At 36.1% G+C, this 15,833-nt stretch overlaps 1 protein-coding gene across 1 annotated transcript in view; it reads right to left on the reverse strand.

Annotated features, from left to right (window-relative positions):
- LOC109595608 (nucleolar protein 4) overlaps nt 1–15,833 on the reverse strand; it is a 207,733-nt gene that overhangs the window by 87,804 nt on the left and 104,096 nt on the right. The window contains exons 2-3 of the mRNA XM_049970809.1: nt 5,992–6,123; nt 2,647–3,243 (exon numbers count right to left, since the gene is read on the reverse strand). Coding sequence (XP_049826766.1) covers nt 2,647–3,243; nt 5,992–6,123 — 729 coding nt within the window. The remainder of the gene's footprint in view (nt 1–2,646; nt 3,244–5,991; nt 6,124–15,833) is intronic.

The following is a 15,833-nucleotide window of genomic DNA, read 5'->3' on the forward strand; positions in this document are numbered from 1 at the left end:
ATTTTGAATATAGATTAGCTGTGGCTAATTTATTTAATTAATAATATATAGTCAAAATATTTATTTTCTTTATTTCATTGTTATAAATGTTAATGAGTTTGCAAAAAAATTAATTTTTCATTGAAACACAAATAAAAATAATAAACAGAAATTACCAAAAAAAAATCAATTTATTAAATTTATTATATTATTTCATAATTTTAACCACCACTGTATATCCAAAATCTATTTTATTTAAATTTATTTTATTTATTTATCTATGTTAAAAATGATAAGGAAATTTGAAACGATATATTTGTTGCAATATTTGTAATACGTATTATATGACACAACAATTTTGAATTTAAACCTGCTTCTTATGCATATTTAGTAGCTAGTTGAGTAATGAAACATATATGATTTAGATAATTAATAGATTAAATAAAATTCAATGTATAGAAGGAAAGAATCCAGTTGATTACAGAATAAGATTAAATATAGTTCCATAAACACAGATTCAAATGGATAAATTCGAGCAAATGAATTGTCTAATATAAAAATAACAATAAATTTGACATTAAACGGGAAATTCAGTAATGAGTGCATATTTCAATATTAACACTATACATTAACTGTACACACAGTGTGCATAGCAAGGCGTGTTGGACCGTTAAGAGGGATTTCGATCGTTTATTCCGGTCTAAATTTTATGATCTAATTCGATCCGAAATTATAGTGTCGACATAAATAGCCACTAAAATTATGATTCGTTTATGTGCTTATTTACTTTTGCACTTATGAGGAACGTTTCTCCGTCATTACAAATGACATAAAACGAACGCCGTATCGCCATCGTAAATGAAATTAAAATCAAAATGGTTTTACGTACATTATTCCTCTACTTAGGATGACATAATTTATTCCCGAAGTAAACACCCCATGAAATTATATAAAACTTTTATTTAACTACAAATAAGGTTTATTAAATATGGAGAAATAATTATTTTAATGGACACTTAAAAACAAAAACCTTCGTTTCACCTGCACACAGCTGTGGTCTACAAATTAAAGCATGTAAAATTATGTAAAATTTCTTTTCTGTAATAATTCATAATCATTAATTTAATTTTAAATGTTCGTAAAAATGATATCAAATATTGAATTGAGTCAATTTGACATGTAATTTTTCTGCAATGCCTTTTTTTAATTTCCTGAAAATATTCCGCTCTTTTCATATATTGAACAGGACTATTGAAATTCACATTTTTAAGTTACATTTTTTGACATAATTGGATTAAATTAAAGAGTAACTTGCTTAAGTATTGTCAAGTTATTTTGAAGTGATTGATAAACATGTTTTTGGAGAAAAAGGGGACGAAAACAAACAACTGTAACGACTTCAAGTTTAAAACGTCAAAATCTGATATCTCAATTGACATGACGAAATGTTGTGGTAAATTTTCTAAAAGGAAACTCATGAGTGCCACCCACACATTACAAAATTTACAATTGGAACGTTAACTGAAAATAAAAGACTATATCAATAAAACGTACTTGGAAAAGTAACACCAATACGCAGACATTAAAATTTCTTATTTCCAACTAACTTTATAAAAAATTTATTAAGTACTTATAGCACATTCCAGATATATTCAGAAACTTCTTAGATATTAAGTAAAGCACTTTATTAAAGACGTTTAATGCAGTGTAGCATGGATGTAAACTCCCAATAGTGAAATATCAACTTCTTTCGAACAAATTGAATAAAGGTCCATGCACGTGTAGGTTGGTTTTTGGGTTTTTCCTTTTCGTGCCGTCAAATATTTGCGAGCAAATAAAGTAGCGCTGTTACGGCTTTCCATGTCCTGAGCCCAGTCCCCCTCCCGGCCGTCCTCAACCCCACCCCCCCGAATGACCGGCTTCAAACTCCGCTGTCAGGTCTGGAGTATCATTTATATCCTCGACGCTACGCCGGTCCCAACTCGTCCTTTTCTGGCCGCCTGGCACCTCTTTGACCCTTATCCTTTGCAGGATCCCTCCTTTTGCCGAAAACCCCAAAACTTTCATAAACACTGCCAGTTACTGGGATACGTAGAGCGTCACAAAAGGCCTCGCTGATGGAATCGAGTCCCCTTACAAGCTCTCCTTCTCTCCCCCAAATCCCCGGTTCGCTGATAACTGATTCGTGGGGTACATTCACTGATTGTGTACTTGTCTGGAACGTTACTCGACCCAGTTGCATTAAAATAAAAGTTGAATTGTTTGATTTTTTTATAATAAATTATCAGTGTTCTTTTAGGCACTTTTCTATAATTTATTGTTTTACCTCTATATGTATACATAATATCAAAATACGTACTTACCGCAGTGTTAATAATAAGATACTTACCTCTATCCATATATCACTTGTAATTAGTACTTATGTTAAAAAGCATATTAAAATAAGGCAACAAAACAAAAAATATTGACAAAAAGCACATTTATTAATGCAAATTACACAAACAGGCAATATATATTAAACACAAATAAATAAACTAAAACTTAAATGATTAGTACGTAAAGGTAACAATGCTTGTTAATAATTGTTAATAAATAATAAAAGAAACAATGTTAGTAAAAATAGTGCGAAACGAGTTCATGCATCAGGTGTTCAATAACAACACTCACTTGTCTGTTCTCGAGTTTCATGGCATCTTCGTCCGTGCATCCCAGGCTTCGCATGTACTTCAAATAGGTAGTGGTGATCGGGAGGGAAAAGTCTATGTTGCCACCCATCATCATCTTCTTCTTTTGCTCCTCGCGTTCGATTGTTTCTACTGGCGACCATAATTTGGGGGCAGGGGTTCTTGGTTTCGGTGGATCGCGTGAGGTTAAATTACAAACGTCCAAGGGATTACTCGAGCGTTTGGGTTCTGGACTGCTCACCCTCAACGGTTCCTCCACCTTTATCGGACTGTCTTCTATGTCTACATTTACGTCTTCGGCAAAATTGTTGCTGTATGTGGTGGAACCAGTTGGCGATGACAGATTTTTAACTTTGTGATCTCCGTTCGTTTCGATAAAGTTTATCTCTGGTGTGGGAAGCGGAGTCATGGGTAGTTGTGGCGGAGTTGTGTGTATTACCACTGGTAAGGTTGGACTGGGACTCGGTGTTGGTAATACGGATATGGGAGAAGGTGAGCGTGGATGCTTCTGGCATTCGGTGCAGCCAAGAAGAAAACGAGTTACTGCTTCTCTGGGTAGAAATGCATACGTCTCAGTTATCTGAAAAAAAAAAACATGATATTAGTTTATTAAAATTCTTATATGCGAAATGAATTTAAAAAAAATTTGTCACAAATTTTTCCAGCTTAATGCAATGTATTCACAAATTCAACTAAAATATGGTTGGTATTTATATTTTGGACAGTTCGTGCTTTTTAAGATAAACGTCTTTTATATCCAGAATTATGTACAAGCTCAGATATTTAGGAAAAACAAAAAACATTGACATGAACCGTCGACACATAAAAGGCAAATAAGAGATGGGTTTCATGTGTGGAACGGCGAAGCAACAATTGTGCGAATTTCGTACTTTGTATCTGACTAGACATTTTCCAACCAAATGGCCGAATTTCCATATCATCATCGCTCGACTGTGTATTTCAGCCCTTCGTTCAAATATATTGGTCTCGATCAACAGGTATCACGACGTTAACTGAATATCAAGGTTTCTTGTGCTGTGTCGCACGATGGCTGTTTATTTAGGTTAATCTCATCATGAATTTCAACCCAGTAACATCTTGTAAGAAATTGAAAACTATGCCCGGAATTGTGTAAAATAATTTGAAGGGTCAACGTCAACGAAAAAACCTATACGTCTAACAAATGGGTCCATCTCCACACAATCATGGGTTAATAATGTCTCAAACAAAGTAATTTGTCGCCACCCCAACATTAGCCCATGTTTTATTTGGAGGGGGATATTTTATTCGTAGGCGTGCCGAATATTTTCCTCATCTCAATAAGGCCAATTTATAAATTGCCCCTATCAACGTGAAGCGTTATGTACGCCGTGTTAACATTTTTATTATGGTCTAATCGGCCTCTGGGAACAATATACAAGAGTTAATTACTGATTAAATAGAAATTTATAATCACATTTTTCTATCCAAATTTATTGCTGGTCTAAAAATGAATATTTATTCTCATTTGATGGCTGCACAAAGAAAAGTACAAAGACAAAGGATCGACTGCATCAGGATTTTTGCACAAATATCCGAGGGAGATACAATAATAAAGGACCGTATCGACGACGGCACATCAAAAACATAGGTACTTAAACAGTTAGAGGGGAAACTTTTAACTCGATTCATGCAGTTTATATGCGAAATTAAATTGAAAACATTGTTTCTAAACCCGTCTCAGTTTAACAACAATGGAAAGTTTCAGGGTACGTGACACATTTAGAGGGAGTGACAAATCCTTGAGCGAAACAGATACCAACCAGTCTGGTCTGGTGGTGGTGCAGACCAAAAAGAGGAAGGATATGCCGCGACGTAAAACTTCGCAGGCGTATCCTTTTCACGACGTCGCGTTAGAGACGTCGGGGGGGGCTTAACCGACGGCAATGCTAGACAACGCGAACACAACAGAGATTTGCATGACATGTAAAAACGCTTTATTGAAACGACACTCACATGCTGTTTAGAGAAAGTCATATCGTCGTACAAAAGTGGCGTCAGAAATATGTATTGTGCGACGCGGTAAGATAACTTCAATTTTCTGTTTCAATGAAATAAAGTCTGCTGTATGTGTCGGGTACGTGTCACCAGACGGAGGACATGCAAAACTACCGGGAGAGGAAGAGGATGATTCTCTTTTACTTTTATTTTGGCGCGTTTATCAACGTTCTTTTCATTAAGCTGGAACTGCTCTTGATGTATTACATTTCATTATACATTTTAGATTCTCTGCAGCAAAGCTGAATTGCACTTCTGACAGTAAGCAAATTTCAGTTTCCAAAATTTATAGGATATTATAACAATAAAGTAATTTTTGTTTAATGAACACATACGAAAGTGGTCATTTTTATAGCAACTTTTTAAAATTTTAAATATTCTAGCCATAACTCTTTTATTCAATGTGAACCATTCAAATAATATTAATTTACTATTGTTGTTTTATACAGTATTATAAAAACTATGGGTTGGAAAAAAGTAGAGCAACTTCTGCTATTTAATGTAAATTTGTAATTAATATTTTAATTGAGCTTTAATTTTGGCAAAACTTCTTGATTTTTTATTCAATCCGTCATAATTTTGGATTTATATTAGGGACCATTTTCATGTTGAAACATATTTATTAAATGCATAATTTCTTAAATATATGAAAGCAAATTGTTGTTCAATATATCCCTGTACGTAAATCAGTCTAAGAAGAATCGAAGCATCCCCATAGTATAATTGAACCGCCATAAATTAAATTTAGTAGAATAGAAACCAAGGTTTTTCTTATAGGTCTGGATTTAAACACATCCACTAACCATATTCTCACAGTCCTTGAACTAATTTCAGCAAATCCCATTTCGTCCAGGTTGGCCTTAATTTCAGTTGATGATTGTATTGTTTTTTGACATTCAAATTATCTAGTTAACGATTTTCTTTCGAATTTTTTCGTAGTTACGACAGTTTCTCTAAATGTCTAAAAGATTAACTTATCTAGCTATAAACTGTCAACCATCTCTTCTTGTTTCTTTAGATCTAAGTAACGCTGAATTATAATTTTTCTTACAGTTTCATTTCGATCAATGATTAAATAATTATAATAAGCAAAAGACCGATAGTAAATAACCGTTTTAAATTCACAGAGCCATAAGTTAAAAAGTGACTATAATATTGAAATTTGAAAATTAAAATATTTCCCAATTTTTCAACAAATAAAACTAGATTAACCAGTTGTATTATTGAGTTTTTACTTAAACTTTGATAATACTCTTGAAAGAGAATTTGTCCTTATAATAAACATATTTACCGTGCGATAAGTCCTCTTTTGTCCTGCATGTTTTCCCGGTCTTCCCTCTAATTCCACATGAACGTTGTAGATAATATCGAAGAAATTTTCTACGATCGCCACCTTTCTGTAAACAGGTTCGCCTGTCGAGTTCTGAAAAAGAAATATTAAAATTAGTACTTTTTAATCATACAATGCATTTTTTAAAAAATACACCATGCACTTAGTAATAAACATAGAGTTACCATCAAAATCTGATTATTTTTGTTCAAATTTTTTAGATATTTTTATTCAATATACCGAGTCTAATTTCAAATGTTTGCCTAGCCGTCTCCTTCGTTCACCAGCTTATTCAAATAAACATCTTTATCGAATTATGTGCTTTGTCTTTTTAACATCTAACAAACACAAGCGGGCACCGAAAAAAGAACAAACATTCAGGAAGAGTATTTTTGCGTTTGAACGAGAGAGAAGTGAGGAAGAGGAAATGTTGCTCTCTGTAATTGACTGTCGTATTTGCAGGTTAACTCCTTTAGGCCGGAGAATAATATAAAACAAATGAAAACTGAGAAAACTGCGAGCGTAAATCAATTTGCGGGACATGATGCACAAGGAAAAATTGTGATAACAAGTCGTCGTTATTTGAATTAGACATCTGTGTATTTAAGATTTAAATTAAAATTTGCAACAATGATTTGACACGGAAGTTCTAAAAAAGCAAACTCAATCATTACAAATCTATTTACAAAAAAACTAAACGAAATACAATATTAATTACAATTAACACAAAGCATATCATTGTATTTAAACAAACATATTATTTATAGCTGTTGTGATTTAAAGATCCGCCCTGATAAAAAAAACCACACACTGTTTAATTTTAATTATCCCCCATCTTTTATATGTCGAAACCGCACCGTCATCATCACATTCGTGGCGGCGTATTTCATCCGTTTTTTTTGCATCGTTTTTTATTCTTCTCCCAGAGGTTCTACACGACTTGGTCGTGTTTTTGTTGGACCCCGGTTTGGCGAGCATCAGCAGCCAACATCCCCCGTTGCCCTCCCGCACTTCATTTTTCCGTATTTCATAGTTTTCTACCTTTTTTTTGCTTGTCGAGGGACCCTCTGGAAAGGATGGCGGGCGCTATCTACCCTTGTCGGGGGTGAAGCGCAGAGGGAATGGAAGGAAAATGCTTGAAGCGCTTTTTTGTTTCGTCGACAGCTATCGATTTCCTATCAGCCGTTTCTGTTAGGATTTCAGTCGAGGGCTAATGGGAAATTAAGCGTTTCGGGAATGATCAGTCGCTGGGTTTATTAATGATTCGAGTTAATGGGAACCTCCGACATATATATTTTAAACGTCCGATCAATTATTTTCCAAGACACCGAATATTCACCATGCAATGAAACAAAAAAACAATCAAATTCAATTAGTGCCGTTGATAACTGATCGATGTTAAAAATATTAAAATATTAATCGTGGTGTCTTAATAATGATTTAGGTTAAATGTAATAATGAATCTTTAATTTCACTTTATAATATGTTCAATTTTTGTCCCGTTTCATTTTCCATTAAAATGATAAAGGGGACCGACCTGACTTTTGTTCGTAAGCGCTTGTAGTTCCATTAACACTTGGTAAAACAAACGTCTGTAAACAAGGATGATAAAGTGAATAACCTGAACAGTAACACACTTCCAGCCTCAGGCAGGTGGATTTTCGCGCAAAAACTTTTAATAAACCTATATTTCGTTTACTGTCTCGCCTCAGTTGAAAACAAGAACCTGTGAAAAATTTAAAAGTTAATCGACGTTGTTTACAGAAACGAAATTCATTAACTTGCTTCTATCGATACCATAATATTAAATACTTTTATCACTTTGAATAAAATTGGCAATATTCCTCACCCGTGATTATTCTAATTATTTGGGAAATGGATATGGAAACCTAAAAAACCAAAGAAAATGGATGTTTCTTTTAATAATTCGACTAGTTTCAGCCGGGTTAGTAATCCAAATAATATTTTCGGAGAGTTTACCATCAACAAATTTACCCGAATTAGCGACTACGCTTTTATTTTTCGTGACTTCCCCATTTTTTGTCCCTCTGATTCCCCAAGACGCTCCCCGTCCACCCCCGGCGTGTCGCTGATTTCATAGCGTCGCCCCCCACGAAAACACCCCGGCAAAGTTGTGCCGAATCATCAGCGAACCTTCGGGATATCCTGTTCTCCCCCCTCCAACCGCCCACCGCCTCATAATTCGAACCACCATCCGGGGGATGTGGAGCGTCTGAACACCGGGACTCTTAATATAGAAGTTCTAATGTACTCCCGAACGAGACACGGGTCGTCCCGAAATGCGGAAAAGTATGTAATATTAACCAGACGGGATTCGGCGCCACATTTGTACGTGTCCCCTTTGTTGTCGGGCATTACTATATCAATCCGCGGGGCGAGAATTGTTCAAACTTTCCACAAATGGTGGAAAAAATTTGGAAACTGGCTTGGTTTTTGAATTGGGTTCAACACACACGATTAGTTGTCCAATTTTTGAAGAGGAATGTTCTTTTCAACTAGACTTAAATTCACATCTTTACACTCTAACAATAGTCGAATTTTGGAAGAGAAATGTTCTTTCAAGCCTTACAAAGTTCATTGCCTGTTACACATTGTTCAGAAACAATTAAAACGGAATAAGATTTAATTTGGAAATTTCATACAATATACAGTAAGGAACATATCAAGACGTTATGTTCAAAGTTGGTGTCAGTTCACAATATACGGCGAGTAAACTTTAGAATAAATCAAATGAACAGTGTCAGTTGAAAGTGGTTCCTGGTGCCGCCATCCTGCGTTTTCCGAGGTTAATCATTGTGCCGTGAATCATCTTCATTAAAGTGGCGATATTATATCATCGCATATTGTGTGGCACTTTGTACGGTGGTGCGGCGGGATGATTACGTTAGTTGGAGGCCTGAATGGCCTATTCATTAAAGCGCTATATTTAGCGGGAGAAACAGGCGAGGCATACCGCCGTGGCTTCCACATTCTTTCGTGGCGTCCCTCTCCGCCTCCCCCATCGTCCTCGTCTCGGAACAAATAGAAATGCCAATCAACGGCGTTGCTGTATCTGGTTCGCGGGATACGAACGGCGAAAAAGTGCAGATCCTGTGTGTGGTTACGGAGAAACTATTTGGCCTTGGCCCACTAATTGCCATCGACTTGGTGCGATTGTATTCTTGTATTTTTTTCGAAATTTACGTCCTTGCCGTTTCCCACATCGGTGTTTGAGCTGAGAAACTGTTTACGGTTTTCAGGAGTTACGTACGGTATCGCTTCGAGAACTTAATAACCAAAATGCGAAATTAGAAAAGCGCGGATCGATTTATAATTCGCTCCAGACCACTTTTATTCTCGCGGTGGAAATTTGTGCCCCTTGGCGTGAGTCCGACATGCTAGCGTTCGAGTAAAACCATAGAAACATCGACAGGCCGGTGGGTGGAGATTTTTCCTTTGTGAAGTAAAAGGTCGAAGCCGGGATCCGAGCCGGTCCCCGAAATATCCTCCATTTGCGGGCGGGGGAAACTCCGGGAACGGGTGAGACATGCCACACCGCAGGGAATGGAAGTTATAGGAGGCGGTCTGAAAGTTCGGGTGGAGGTTTTTGTGTTTCATTTTTGTTTTTTGTTTTTTTCTTTTTTTGTTTGGATGCGACTGAATTCGTGTATAATTATCTGCACGGATCCGATGGAACAAAGAAAAATGTTCGGGAAACAACTCGAGGGGTTTACTGTTTGCCAAGAAGGGAAATTACCAGAAATTGTAGGTCTAGGAGTAAACAAAAAAAAGTTTTGTTTTATTAACGAACAGGTATCGGATTCGGGTCCTGTTTAGTAAAAAGCTTTCTAAATTGATTAACAGTCAACATTTTTCATGAGCAACTTAAATTGTAATTTAGGCATGAAATAAATAATCCCTGAAAAGTTTTTAATAAATTTAAAAGATTAAAAAAGTCATTAGCAACCGTCAAAAATGTATAACTTTTTCAAAATTTAATCAGATCATTAATATGACTAATTAATTGTAACTAATCAATACAAATAATATTTTAGATAATTTAAACAGTATCAAAACACAGTCAATTCAGTAGGCGGTTGATCTTCGAAACTTATTTCGCCATTTAAAAGAGAAAAAAGTTAGTCTAATCCCAAAAAGTGACAAATTACGTAACCGTGCGATTGGGTCGCTTATTAGTTTTGCAGAGGGGACTAAGGGTGATTTACCGGGCCTAATTTCAGAAAGTTACCTGAGCGACGGGGCTTCTAAAAGCTATCAGGTTTTGAAACATCAAAAGAAAATATTAAATTTAATTTAGTTTTCCCATTTCCAAAGATGACGAAAAAGGACGCTAATTAAAAATTCAAATTGTTCTTGCTTCTTGATACAGAAACTATTGGCAAACTTCAATTTCACTGTATTTGGAAGCGCAATGAATATTTTACTTTTACATTACGACATCATGCGAGTAAGATAATTAATTATGTTACCATTAACGGCGTTGTCGACCGTGATTTTCTATGTTCCGACTAAATTTACTAAACGAGGGAAACAGGCATCTGTCTATAGGGTAATTGTCGGGTAATTAACGGGTTCGGTTATACAGTTTGCAACAGCTAATTGGTAAATGCGAACCACAACTTGAGCATAAGCCTTTGATCGATCAATGTCCTCGTATATCTATGGTAATGGGAAACACGGAAAAAACAATGAATTCCTAATCTACATGCCACACTTGTATACTAAACCTAAGGAGTTACACTATATACTACATATACATTCACTTGGAATTGGATAAAATTACGGGATAATTATTAGTTCATTCTGTGTCATATCAAATATGTTTGTCTTATATCAAATTGTATATTTATTCACACATTTTCGAATACCTAAGTTACATCTAAAATTCATTTAGTTTAATGTATTTTAATTAGAAATTGAATAAAAATTTTGGTATGATTTTCTTCAATACAAAATAATTAAAGAAATTTTCGTAGAGCAGCTTATAAAGTTATTCTGTGTCATTTACTTTTATATATTTGTTTATTTGATATTGGAGTATTTAGCTTTCTACTGCAGAATTGGAATATTAAAATAATTGTAATACTAATCTACATGAAGAGAATAAGGTAAAAGAGCTTTTAAGTTAATTCTTTATTTATTTATTGATCTTTTTTTGAAGTAATGCCCATATTAGGCTTTATATGTACTGAAATTTTTAAGTAAAGGTATATTTGTATGTTAGAACTCAAGTTAGACTGTATTTTATGACGAATTGAACAAAAATTTTGGTATGATTTTCTCCAATAAAAATGATTAAGGTAAATAAAAAAATCGAGGTGAGAAACCTTTTAAAGTTAATTTTTCGTCATGTTTAATTAATTAAACTGTAGAATTGGGATATTAAAATATAGAATATTAAAAAAAACTCGAATTTACATCAAGACCTATAAAAGTATGCCAAACTTCAGGATCATGTTAAACTAAGACTAATGTATACTCTATCTAGGAATTGGAAAAAAATATTGGAACATAATTTTGATTACGATAAATGATTAAGATAAATAGAGCGAGTTATTTTTATGTTTCGTCATTTACTTTCTTTGAGAATTGGACAAAAATTGACTGATATTCTCCTATACAAACTAACTAAAATATTTTTTTCTACGTAACATCTACCTTATGAAGTTAATTGTTTGTCATGTATTTTTATTTACGCAATTTGTTTTTTATTATTGATAAATGTACCATTTATAGTGTTCGTTTATTTGAATGTTTAAAATTCAAGTGCTTAGTTTTCCCATTATTTCGACCGGGGCAATGCAAATATAAAAATAACAACAAAGCGTCAATAAATTCACCACAAAGAGAAAATAGGGTGTTGACCGGCCCTGTAAAAATTCTGCGACCGGCCACCGAACTCGGACACAAATAAGTACACACAGTCGGTGTTCCGAGCCGGTTGTTGGGATAGCCGGCTGCGTCGCTGACGCGCTCAATTTTTTCCGACGGGTGCGCCAAGATCCCGAGAAGATATCATCGACGGCTATCGATAACCACATACAAATGTCCCTCCGGGTCTTCTACGGTCGGTGACGGCGCTGTCGGCCGTTGATAACGCCCCTATGAGGTTGCCAGAAAAGATCAATGATATCCATAGTTTTCTTTACTTTAGTCGGGCCTGTCCTTTTAGAAAAAAAAATCTACTTGTTTTAGACGACCACTGGACAATGCTTCAAGCTACTAAAAATAGTTAATTTGTCGAATTAATCAGATTCTGCACTACGAACGATTTAAATAATTTCATTTTCTAATTTTCATCAGTCTTTCCGAGTTACATTCATCAATTTGTGGTCGAATGAAAGTTAATTTTTTAATTAAATGCCGCAATAATTAAAATTGACGTTATTATCTGGCTGCAGTTGGCGATGTAAAATATATTCTTCATAAATTAAATAAATGTGGACCATTGTGCGCCTTTCCCCAAATGAAATAAGAACCCAAGGTGTGCCAACACCCTTGTTCCTGCCTGCTCCGATGCTCCGCTTCGCTGCCAAATGAAGGGACTAATAAAGCTCAGGCCTACTTAGTGAAATTGTTGAGTGCGTTGCGGGACGGTGCCCTGAGCCGTTCCCATTTAACTTCTGTCTTAATTAATTTTGTTTCGAGATGTTTTTGCATTTACCTAATTGTTTGTCATGCGGCGCACCGTCAATTATTACTATACCGTCGGTCCGATCGTTCTAATTAAGCTAACTGCTACTTGCTCATGCCTTTGTGCATTATTGCGAGTGCTAAAATATTTGAATATATGTAAGCCAACTTATGAGCGTAATGGATTTATTATGTATCTATTAGTCTTGTTTTGAAATTGCATCTATCCCGTGTTCAGTTGAAACTTCATATTGTAATATTACATACATATAATATCAAATTTATAGCCAGCACACAAACAGAAATAAACCACGGAGTTAATGTTGAAAATCATATGCGTACACAATTTTAAACAAAGAGAGTTAAACGAAAAATGAAAAAAAAAAAAATAAATCAAATTAATGAAATACAGGACGGAACGGTATATGCGAATAATTAGCCGATTCGGCGGCGCATACGAAAAGCAAAATGGAAATTAATACGACGACGGACGTGTGTAAATAGAAAACCGACGAATAACATGGCGCCGAATTATCAGGCAAAAATCGCGACCAGTGTATTTTACAATTGATTTACGGCCGCATCGAATTATACGTTCAACACGTGGTTGGGTGTTAGTTGTTTTTTAAATTCCGAAATCAACAGGTCGCCTTCTGTAAAGTCACATCCAATTTACTGGCACTGAAATAAAATATATTAAAGTAAATAAGGGACAGAGCTTTCGACTCGTCCCGTACGCCATCTGACGCGCAACGGTCCGAACCGGCGGGAGCTTTTCCACAGGACACGCCAAAGGATGCGTGCAGGAATGGCGTGCTTAAAGGATCCGCCGCTAGATGGAGGGACGAGGGTGTTTCCAACAATAAGAGGCGACTGGCGAACACGAGGGATGAGGGCGCAATTGGTTACCACTTTTTTTAAATTTAACATCGGTTGAGACTTTTTTGGACTATGATTCCATGATTCTTTATTTTCTTTTAAAGTTAATTATGTAAATTGAATTCAATATTTTAATACAGTGTAAAAGAAATTTTTTTCTAGATCTTGTACAATTTTTAACTTTTGATATCATCTACTGATTAAAATTTTGGCAACTTTAGTACATAGAGGATTTTCAGATATCCTTGCTCCTCCTTGAAAAATACAAATTTCAATGGCAGAAGAGTTAGAAGCTACTAAAATTGGCCAATAGGAATGTATCTTTGGACAATACGTTGGCTTTGTTTTCAAATTCAAATTTTGTTCTAAATGCTTGTCATTGTTGACAATTATTTAAAAGTTATATTGTTAGATCTTTCTTCTATTGACAAATCAGAAGAATAACTTCAAAATAAATGAACTGTTAATGATGAGAAGTACGGTTATAAATTTAATTCAGTGTCAAATTTGAAAACAAAGCCCACTTTATCCTATCCAAAATTAACTTTAACGACTTCTGTATGTCCTGCTTCAACGTGATCGTCAAAGAGTCTGCACATTCTTATTGGATAAATTGGCAAAAACAAATAAATAAAAATTCCAGCAGTTTTTGAATAATCTCAACTAGTAATTCCTGTTTTGTACACGTGCCCTATTGAATGTAACCAGCGAGAGAACCCGAAATAGAATCGTTTTTGTTATTTCCAGCATTACTGAAACGCGGCTTAGAAATTGACGGTCGGTTTTCCGAAATGGCCCCACACACACACACACACACACACAAAGTAGTAATCTCCGTGCGGGGCGCCAGGAATGGCGAACGGCGAACGGCGGGACAAAGAGGAGCGGAACGACGCGGCGTGGAGATAAGCCCCGGAGGTCAATTCCAGTGCACGAGCTCCGACCGACAGTCGGGATTAAGGAAGTCCAAGATGACATACGGGCTACAAAACCGAACCGCTCGACCAACCCAGGCCTTCGAGCCGAACAATGTGAGAACCATCGACGTTCGCGAACCTAGACACACCGATCGAATCATTTAACCAAAGAATTGGCTAGCTCATTATTAAACTGTAAACTGGGAAAAATTAAATTGCTATACTTAAGACTCTGGGTGGTAGTTGTTAGACCTAGTTTGAATAAAACAGTTCCCATGGGTCATTCTACGTTATTATTCAAACTGTAATTTAGTACCTGTGATTTATAAAACGCATCTTTAATAAGCAATAATATAAATACACACATTTCAGATAAAAGTGCTACTTCGCCCAATCAAAATTAAACTAAAAATTCCAAACTAATAAACATAAATAATAAAAATAAAATACGTATCGAAATCTGACATTAAAAATGCGTATTAAGGAATATCGGAACGAGGCAAGGAAAGGTGATAAAGTCGTCTAGAAGTCGACAAGTCTCTAGCCATCTCGTCGGGAGCGCCGGGGGCGGGAGAGGCGACATAAATAGACGGCGATGTCGGGCGGCAAAGTACAGCTAACACCTGTTGCCCGAGACCGCTGCCTCGTTTGGTCGTTTCCGCTCGACAGCGGATGCTGCATGCACTCACTCACGGAGCGTTGGGTATCGCTGCGAGGGAGCGCACGAAGGGGGGGACGGCACAGGGGGAGATGGGGGAGATTACGCGGGCCCGCAGCCAAGAGTTATTGCTCTCCTTCCCACCGGGACGACGGCGGAATGGACGCAAGGAACTCGGATTGCTTTATTGCGGATGGTTGCCCGACCCGATGCTTTATTAGGCTCTCTTTTCGTGGGTTTCGGGGATTGCGATTTATTGTTTTCGGCTCGTGGACCGGCGAAGGGAGTCGGATTGGGTACCAATCTGGACGCATAACGTCGCCCACCGCAAATTGGATTGACGGATTAAACTCTTCGGTTCGTCATAAACGGCAATTATTTATTGCGAAATCGACGACTGAAAGGTCCACAGCGGAATGGTTTTCAATTGCTTATATACAAAGTTGCCAAAGAAACACTTTGTAAATAATCACTAAGAGAGATAAAATGATAATAATAACTTTTTGTCAAAACAACAAATTGAACAGAAAAGTGTTCAACAAGATTTGTTCCAGGGAACACACCTCATGCATTCTTCCTCAAATTCCCCCGTCCATAGGACGCCTAAAAATAATCGAACGAACAAACCCGAAATTTATGAACGACCTTTTAGCGGGAACAGTGGCCTCAAAGCACATAGAACTCCGTAACGGCAT

The sequence above is a fragment of the Aethina tumida genome, chromosome 1 (assembly GCF_024364675.1).
Source record: "Aethina tumida isolate Nest 87 chromosome 1, icAetTumi1.1, whole genome shotgun sequence".
Lineage (NCBI taxonomy): Eukaryota > Metazoa > Arthropoda > Insecta > Coleoptera > Nitidulidae > Aethina > Aethina tumida.